General features: G+C 51.1%; 1 protein-coding gene across 1 annotated transcript in view; it reads left to right on the top strand.

Annotated features, from left to right (window-relative positions):
* Positions 1 to 250: 250 nt before the first annotated feature.
* LOC119406626 (sterile alpha motif domain-containing protein 1-like) overlaps positions 251 to 9466 on the top strand; it is a 14543-nt gene continuing 5327 nt past the window's right edge. Inside the window, exon 1 of the mRNA XM_037673359.1 lies at positions 251 to 689. Coding sequence (XP_037529287.1) covers positions 251 to 689 — 439 coding nt within the window. The remainder of the gene's footprint in view (positions 690 to 9466) is intronic.

Genomic DNA, 9466 nt, shown 5'->3' with positions numbered 1-9466 from the left:
CGCATACCAATTCGTATGCAGCGGCGCACGGCGCATACGCGGCCAACATGCCTCACGTTATCACCGGCGTGCCGCGGAAGATAAGCGGCCACGCCCCTTTTGTGTGGGCGTTTTCGAAGCCTGATTTTCTTGGAAAATAAACTAGTTCTTGGTCCCAAACTTCGAGGAGTGTGGGTGTCTTCTTTGCGCTCCTCCGTGGGACGAGTACGCTACAAAGTGGTGACCCGCGACGTTTGGAAAAACAGCGGCCATGTCAGACGAGGAAGGCACTTCAAGCTCAACCACAACGAACGCCTCCGAGTTAAAGCTTCCTCATTTCTGGCCCAATAACCCCAGGGTGTGGTTCAGCCAAGTCGAGGCCCGCTTCCAGCTGCGACACATCACATCGCAGGAGTCTAAATACCTCCACGTCGTTGCAGCACTGCCACCTGACATCGCTGACGCCGTAGACGATGTGCTCGCCTCCACTCCATCGGACAAAGCCTACGACGAACTAAAAAGCACCGTCCTGAAACGTCTTGAGGTGTCCGAACAGAGCAAGCTGCAACAACTCCTGTCTCATGAAGAGCTCGGCGACCAGCGTCCCTCGCAACTACTCCACCAAATGCGTCAGCTGCTGCGACACCAGGCGTCAGAGGAGCGTCAACAGCCATTGCTTCGCGAGTTGTTTTTGCAGAGACTGCCACAGTGTACACAGGGGTCTACTGTTAAAGGGAACATCGGAGCGCGTGGCGAAAGCTCGGCGCCACCGCCGGCCAGCGACTGCAACGAGTTTCACGCAGGCGCAGTGCGCGCTGTGAGTCGTGCTCTCTCGTTGTCTGCTGCCGTCCGCTTCCGCGCTGCCAATCCTCGCGAAGCGAACCGTTGACGCGACGAAAGAGCACCGGGCACGTAGCTCACTGCGTCTGCGCGAGCCGCCGGCCGGCGGTGGCGCCGAGCTGCCGCTTCACGCTCCGATGTTCCCTTTAACAGTGGACCCCTGTGTACATGGACGATACTCGCTGGCTCGGACGACGCGTGACTCTCGAGCGTCTGGCTCAACTCGCCGACCGCATCACCGACTGCACCGAGCCATCAAAAATGTCTATCGCTGCAGCGGGAAGGTCCGAACATGCAGACCAGTTAGGTCGCTTAGAGGACAGAGTTGAACGACTGGCCGCAGCAGTTGAAAACCTCGCCCTGTCCAACGAACACCGGCCTGCGCGGCATCGTTCGCCGTCCAGTGCTCGAAGCCCACAGCACCGCGGCCACTCAAGCGAGGAAGAGCAGAGCGTCTGCTGGTACCACCGCCGTTTCCGAGAGCAAGCCACTCGCTGCACCCAACCATGCTCGTGGACGGGAAACGCCGGCCAGTCGCTAACGGCGGAATGCGACACGGGCCATCGCTCAAGCCGCCTCTTCGTTGTCGACCGCATCACCGGCACACGCCTTGTCCATACCGGAGCTGAGGCTATCTATCCTACCAGCAACAGCTCAACATCGCCGAGGCGGCAAGTCCATTTCCAGCCTAATTGCAGTCAATAATAATGCAAAAAAATCATATGGAGTTCAGTCAATGACGATAGACATCGGACTCAGGCGCGCATATCGATGGCTCTTCGTTGTGGCCGATGTCAGAATGGCCATTTTGGGAGCGGACTTCTGAGCCACTTTAATCTTGACGTTCGCGATCGTCGTCTAAGGATAACGTCACTTCGCTCGCTGTGGTCGGACTGAAGTTTCACCTGTCCTCATGCGGCATTTGCACTTTCAACCCAGAGTCAAACTTTCAAAAGATTCTGCCTGAATTCCCTGAAATCACCAAACCTCGGAACACGGAAATGCCAATCAAACACAAGGTGACGCATCACATTGTCACCACCGGACCGCCCGTCACCGCTAGACCTAGGAGACTCGCGGGACAAAGACACGAAGTCGCCCGCCGTGAGTTCGACCACATGCTCCAGCTCGGCATTATTCGACCTTCTTCCAGCAACTGGTCTTCTGCGCTACACATGGTGCCAAAACAAGAGCCTGGAGACTGGCGGCCTTGTGGTGATTATCGGGCACTCAATGCTGTGACAACGGCAGACCAATATCCTCTCCCTCACATCCATGATTTCAGCGATCGCCTCGCGGCAACGACCATCTTCACCAGGGGCGTAGCCAGAAATTTTTTTCGGGGGGGGGGGTGTTCAACCATACTTTATGTATGTTCGTGCGTGCGTTGTATGTGTGCGTGTATATATACGCAAGCAAAACTGAAAAAATTCGGGGGGGGGGTTTGAACCCCCCCCCCAACCCCCCTGGCTACGCCCCTGATGTTGGATCTAATGGCGCTTACCACCAGATTCCAGTAGAACCAAGCGACATCCCAAAGACGGCCTTGACACCCTTTGGCTTTGAATTCGTTCGTATGCCGTACGGACTGAAGAACGCGGCACAAACGTTCCAGCGTTTCATGAATGAGGTCACCCGCGGACTGCTCTTTGTCTTCGTCTACTTAGACATTTGGTCGCCAGCAAAACGCCGGAAGAGCACGAGAATCACCTGCGGCTCCTCTTCAGGCGTCTTGACGAGCACGGTCTGGTTTTGAAGCCCCAAAAGTGCGTGTTGGTGTTGAAGCACTAGGCATCTTGCCGCTCAATCACGGGTACAAGCAGTTAGGGCAAGGCATCTTGCCGCTCGAATCACGGGTACAAGCAGTTAGGGAATTTTCCCACCTACCTCTTTCCGCAAGTTACGCGAGTTTCTCGGGTGATCAACTTCCATAGGCGCTTCACCCCATCCGTGCACACATTCTACAGCCGCTAACTGACTTGCTGCGCCGGGACGCCAAGAAAACGCCCGAGTTTCACTGGTCAGCGGAGCACGCGAAAAAGCCTTCCAGGACGCCAAAACTCAGCTTGCCTCCGCAACACTTCTGATGCACCCGCTTTCCGACGCGCCAACGCGACTCATGGTTGACGCTTCAACGACAGCAGTGGGAGCATTGTTGCAACAATACGACGGCAAGGACTGGAAACCGATAGGTTTCTTTTCGAAACGTCTGAAACAGGCCGAAGTGCGCTACAGCACATATGGAAGAGAGATATGCTGGCCATTTATTGCTCCGTAAAGCATTTCCGTTTCTTCCTAGAAGGTCGCACTTTCCACATTTCAATGGACCACAAGCCGCTGACATATGCGTTCAAGAACAACAGTTCCCTCATATTCGGAAAGAGAACTACGCCAACTTTTTCATTTCCGAATTTTCCACGGACATCCGCTACATAGCGGGGATCGAAAATCAAGCAGCCGACGCACTCTCCCGCATCGACACAGTTTCAGCGTCCGTCGACTTTGAGACATTAGCCGCCGCCCAGCGGGAAGACCCAGAGCTAACCGAGATGCGGCAGAATCCACTGTCACTGGTGCTCGAAGAGATCCCGCTACCATGCACAACGACTATGGTCACATGTGACACATCGCAGAAATCTCCAAGACCCTTCGTCCCCGTCCAGTTTCGGCGTGCTCCCCGCAGGGGCGTCTGCGCAAGCAGGCGTTTGGTGTGTAGCGACACCACGGACCCGAGCTAACGGGGGTTTCGACCCCTCCCACGCCTAGCCGTGCGTGGCTTTGCCGTGTCCGGGAAAGGGGATCCTGGGGGTTGAGCCGACGCCGGGTGATTGGACCTTTAAGGCCCCCCGGCAGAGGCACCACACCCCTTTGGCCCCGGCTTCACGTAGACGGCACCCCTGGGCTGACCCACCAGGGGAAATCGGCAGTCGCCTTTTCCTATCTCTCTCTCTCTACTCACGTCTTCGTCTTTCTCTCTTATTTTGATCTTTCCTGTCTACTCCTCTCTTCCTTTATTTCACTTTTCCTGGCGGCAAGGGTTAACCTTGTGTGGTTATCCAACCTAGGGTAAACCATATTTGGTTATAGTGGCCATGTACAGCTGACGTCCGCGTTTCCTTCCGTGTCTCGCTGCGTCCCCCTTGGGCTCGATGGTGGGCGGCTGGCATGGCTGCCGAACAACAAACCTCTTCTCATGGATCACCAAACCCTTTCTCCATTGATCGCCCCCCGAAAAGGTGGCGCACCGATGTAAGCCGAGATTCCCTCGTGGAAAAGAAAGACAACTTCCCCAAATACCACGTCATTCACTGCGAAAGCACCGAAAAGAAAGCCACCAACATCTCACCGTTCTTGGTCTCCAGATGCCTAACTGACGCCATTGGCAGTGGTTACAAAGCCACCAAAATGGCAAGCGGGGATCTATTTCGAAGTTAAGGACAGATCACAGTGCCAGAAACTCAACAACCTAGTAGTGTTTGGGGATTGGCCCATATCCGTTACACCGCATCGAACCATGAACACAGTGAAAGGTGTAGTCTCAGACGACGACCTCGTGGATCTCACAGACGAAGAACTGCTTGATGGTGGAAAAATGAAAATGTTTTACATGTGCAGCGTATCAAAATCAGGCGCAACGACAAGGACTTCCTACCAGACATCTAATTCTCACATTTGGCTCGAGTACACTCCCGGAAACAGTCGCGACAGGCTATCTAAAACTACGTGTGAGAGCATATATCCCAAATCCCCGGCGCTGTTTTAAGTGCCAGAGATTTGGCCACGCGTCCCAAAGCCCGAGGGCAGCTCACTTGCGCAAAGTGCGCCACTACAGGACACTCAACCGATGACTGCAAGACTGAATCGGAGGCCCATTGTGCGAACTGCGATGGCGCCCACCCCGCATACTCCAGAACATGCGCAGCGTGGAAGAGAGAAAAAGAAGTCCTCACAATCAAGGTGACAGAGAATATAAGCTTCCGGAAGCGCGACAACGTGTTTCACGAGCTTTTCCTCACAAACCATCATTTGCCGATGTAGTGCAACAGGGGCAGCACTACAACGGCCACAGGCAGTCGCCCATGCCACGCACAGTGTGCTGGGCGACGGCCACCCGCCCCCGCGGTAGGAGTAGCCAAGGCTGCCCCGCCTGTTCCCGTGGTGGCAGCAGTCAAGACTGCTCCACCTACCAAGCCACTGATCCAGGACTCCAGGTCGTCGGTCAACCCACCCACGCCCGGTCGCCAGAAAGTCGAACGCAACCAGCCCGCACACGCGGGCGTCCAGTGTCTCAAACGAGGCAATGGACACACACTCCGGTACCCTTACCGAAAGAACGGCGTAGCTCCTTGGAGCGCGCAAAGAAAACGAAAAAGCCGATAACGGGGCCCGAGGATGGTCCTGTTACTTGAGCTCCAACTTGCCACTGAAACCACAGCCACTTCTTTTCGTACACACAGCACCACTTTGCTTCCAATATGGAACCCCAATTATACAATGAACGTCAGAGGACTGCTGGAAACCTCGACGATATCCAGAAATTTTACACAAACATACACCAAAAGTGCTGTGTGTACAAGAAACACACTTAAAATCCAAATACACTAACTTTCTACGCAGTTACTTATTTTCCGAAAGGACCGGATGATGCCATCGCGTCATCCGGTGGTGTAGCAGTGATCGTTAATCCAGGAGTAGCGTGCACACACTTACCACTCCAAACGTCCCTTGAGGCAGTGGCTGTTCGAGTGGTTCTTCTGAACAAACTCGTCACCATTTGCTCTCTTTATATACCTCCGCATCACCCACTGAATAACATGAATTCCAGTCCTTAATGGATGAACTTCCGAACCGTATCTCGTCCTTGGGACTTTAATGCACATAGTGGTCTATGGGGTGACTCTCGGTGCGATGCTCGAGGTCGTCTAATTGAACAGTTCCTCTTCTCTTCCGGCGCATGTCTCTTGAATAAAAGAGCCAACATATTATAGCCTTGCCAACAATACGTACTCGTCTATAGACCTCAGCATCACATCTCCATCCTTGTACCTCTACTCAAATGGAAAGTCGTTAATAACCCTTATGGAAGCGACCACTTTCCAATAGTTCTGAGCACACCGATAGCGAATGAATGTCCTCCACAGGTTCCCAATGGCAAATCGACAAAGCAGATTGGGAACAGTTTCATAAAATGGCTCTTTAGTTGGACCGACATGTGTGCTTTAAGGTGGATGAAGCTGTAGAATACTTTACTGCTTTTTTGATTGATGTAGCAAATAAGTGCATCCCACAACATCTGGACTGCCCGGAAAAGACGTGTGCCGTGGTGGAACACTGAGTGTAGAAATGCGCGCAAAAAGCAAAATAAAGCATGGAGGCTGCTTCGGGAATCTCCCACAGCCGGAGATCTGGACAGTTTTAAGAATATAAAGTCCCAAGGCGGAGAACGCGCCGACAGGCAAGAAGGGAAAGTTGCAGAAGTTTTTATCGGGCATTAATTCATATACACAGGAGGCCAAAGTCTGAACATGGTTAGCATGGTAGCAGGCAGACAAGCACATTCACTTCCTCTAGTAAACACACAGGCGACAGCTTGGAAGACCAGGCGAACTTCCTAGGTTCACACTTCGAACGGTGTCGAGCTCGTCGCACTATAGTGAAGCTTTCCGATACAAACACAGAATCGAAAACAGAAACTAGAGCGCAAGTCTACAAACACGAAGCATACAATGAACCTTTCTGCATTGCTGAGCTACAAGCATCGCTTAATGCTGCAATAATTCCGCCCAGGCTCCGACCGTGTTGTATATGAAATGTTGAAACACCTGCCATCCGAAACACAAAAACCCTCCTTTCCCTATATAATGCTGTTTGGTTTTCCGGTGAGATCCCCTCGGCCTGGAAAGAAGCCATTATTATTCCTATTTTAAAACAGGGCAAGGACCCATCCTCCGTTGCGAGCTACAGGCCCATTGCACTGACAAGCTGCCTGTGTAAACTTTTTGAAAAGATGATAAACCGCCGACTGATACTTTCCTCGAAGCAACAAATCACTTGACCCTACCAGTGCGGTTTTCGAGAGGGTAGATCTACCTCTGACCACCTTATCCGTATCGAGCACAAATTCGCGACGCTTTTGTTCACAAGCAATTCTTTCTTTCGGTGTTCCTCGATATGGAAAAGGCCTACGACACCACATGGCGCTTTTGGAATATAAGAGACCTATCCCACTTAGGTGTCCGAGGAAAGATGTTGACCATAATCGAAAGCTATTTGTCCATCGCACGTTCCGTGTTCGAGTGGGTATGTCTTGTCCCGAATATTTGTCCAGGAAACTGGAGTGCCGCAAGGTGGTGTCCTGAGTTGCACACTGTTTATTATAAAAATGAATTCCCTACGTCTGTGTATTCCACGGAATATGTTTTATTGCACATATGTCGACGACGTGCAGATCGGTTATAATCTTGCAACCAGTCAATGTGCGAGCGGCAGGTGCAACTTGGTTTAAACAAGGTAACACATGGGCATGGAACGGGTTCAGCCTTAACCCGCAAAAAAGTACTTGCGTATTATTCTCAAGAAAGAGAGGCCTACATCCCGATCCACATTGATCTGCATGGTCAGCGGCTACCTGTGAAACGGAGTATAATTCCTCGGCGTAATTCTAGACACGAAACTAACTTCATATCACATAAAGTATATAAAGAACAGTGCTTAAAACCATGAATATTTTAAGGTATTGTCACGCACTACGTGGGTAGTGACAGAAGTGTCTGATGAATCTTTTAAGCCTCATAATACGCACACGCGCCTAGATTATGGCGATAATATATCAGTCTGCGACACCAAGCGCTGAAGATGCTTGACCCTGTCCACCACTCGGTATTCGTCTTTCTACGGGTGCTTTTCGCCCACCCCGTGGAAAGCCTCTACGTCGAATCGAACGAGTGGTCGCTCCACCTGCAGCGATCCTACATGTCGTTTCTTATACTATCTCAAGGAACGCAGACAAGGAACACCCCTCACACCCTACAATAAAGATTATCCAGTTCTGCCTTTTCGACCACCGTCCCTCGTGCGAGCGCCTACTCTCTTCGTGTGAGGGGCTTAGCTGAGGAAACGGGTGTGCCACTTTTCGAACACTGTCTATTGGCTCCCGCTGCACAACTACCGCCGTGGCGGTGGCAGCTTATAGACTGCGATCTTTCCTTCATGAAGTAACGAAACACGCGCCTATTGCACATATCCGTACATACTTCCTTGAACTACAACACAAATACACTTGTGCAGAATTCTTTACAGACGCCTCAAAGTCCGATACTTCTGTGTCTTACGCAGCCGTTGGGCCATCCTTTATGGATTCCGGTATTCTACAACCCTGAATCAAGTATCTTCACGGCAGAAGCTTACGCGATACTTGCGGCCGTTAACAACTTCATCAATTAAACTACAAAAGGCAGTTATTTACACACATTCTCTAAGCGTGTAAAAACTTTAAAAACTCTGAAAAGACACAAAAACCCCCATCTTTGTCTCGCTGTATTCTCTTTTAAGCACGATCTACGCACTTGAACACATGTCGTAGTGTGCTGGGTGCCAGGGCACCGCGAGATTCAGGCAACGTGTTAGCGACCAGCTAGCCATCTGCCCACGAAACAGTCACAATACATCCTTAGCTATTCCCCCATTAGACCTAAACACTTCCTGAAAAGAAAGCTCAGAGCCTTTGGCAGACCACATGGGATACGCATACACGAAATAAGCTACACGTTGTCAAACCGCATCTGGGGTAATTGGCCGCCAGTATCGAATCACGCCACACAGAAGTTACACTCTGCAGACTTAGATTGGTCACACATACAGTACACACACACACCTTCTGTCCGTGGCTCCCTTTGTGATAGATGTGCCCCCACTCACTGTCCTTCACATCCTTATCCAGTGCAAGGAACTCGATCGCTATCAGAAAAAAGCACTTTTCATTTCCCCTACCAACAGCAATTTCACTTCATCCTTCAATGTTCATAGGTAGGGACCCGCTTTTTACATACCAGTCATTGTCTGCATTTTTTTAACGATGTACAGAGTTTTCATGTCATATATCAAGGTGATCCGTAGCACGGCCTCTAAACAGAGGTCGCTGCTGCGGTGAATACGTTAAAGGAGTAGCACTTGCCTCGCGGCCCTTGGACTAAGGGGCATTGACGAGGCAGTGGTGCTGATGTCATATCTTCATAGTTTTATTCTTGCGACCACTTTCATTATTTCCACTGCACATATTTCACGTCACTCTCATGATTTTAATTATATATTATGTTTTACCCGCCTTTAGCGCGAGGATTTTAAGGCCCCTTTACAGCTACTTACCGCAACCTGCTCACATCCTTTGTCTCATGAACTGGCGCTCTTTGGCCATCAATTGGCCCTTGCCCATTAAACCCACATATCATCATCATCAAGTCGCCATACATCCAAGACTATTACACGACAATACACCAAAATGCTGTTTGTACAAGAAACCACTTAAATCCAGAAACCAGCTTTCTACGCCTCCCCATTTTTTCAGAAGGACCGATAACGCCGTGGCATCATGCCGTGGTTTAAGCTGTTTAGTAATCAGAGTCGCGTGCACAATTTACCATCCAAACGT

Source organism: Rhipicephalus sanguineus, chromosome 10, assembly GCF_013339695.2.
Source record: "Rhipicephalus sanguineus isolate Rsan-2018 chromosome 10, BIME_Rsan_1.4, whole genome shotgun sequence".
Lineage (NCBI taxonomy): Eukaryota > Metazoa > Arthropoda > Arachnida > Ixodida > Ixodidae > Rhipicephalus > Rhipicephalus sanguineus.
The sequence above is the reverse complement of the archived record's forward strand: the minus strand, read 5'-3'. Positions and strand labels throughout refer to the sequence as shown.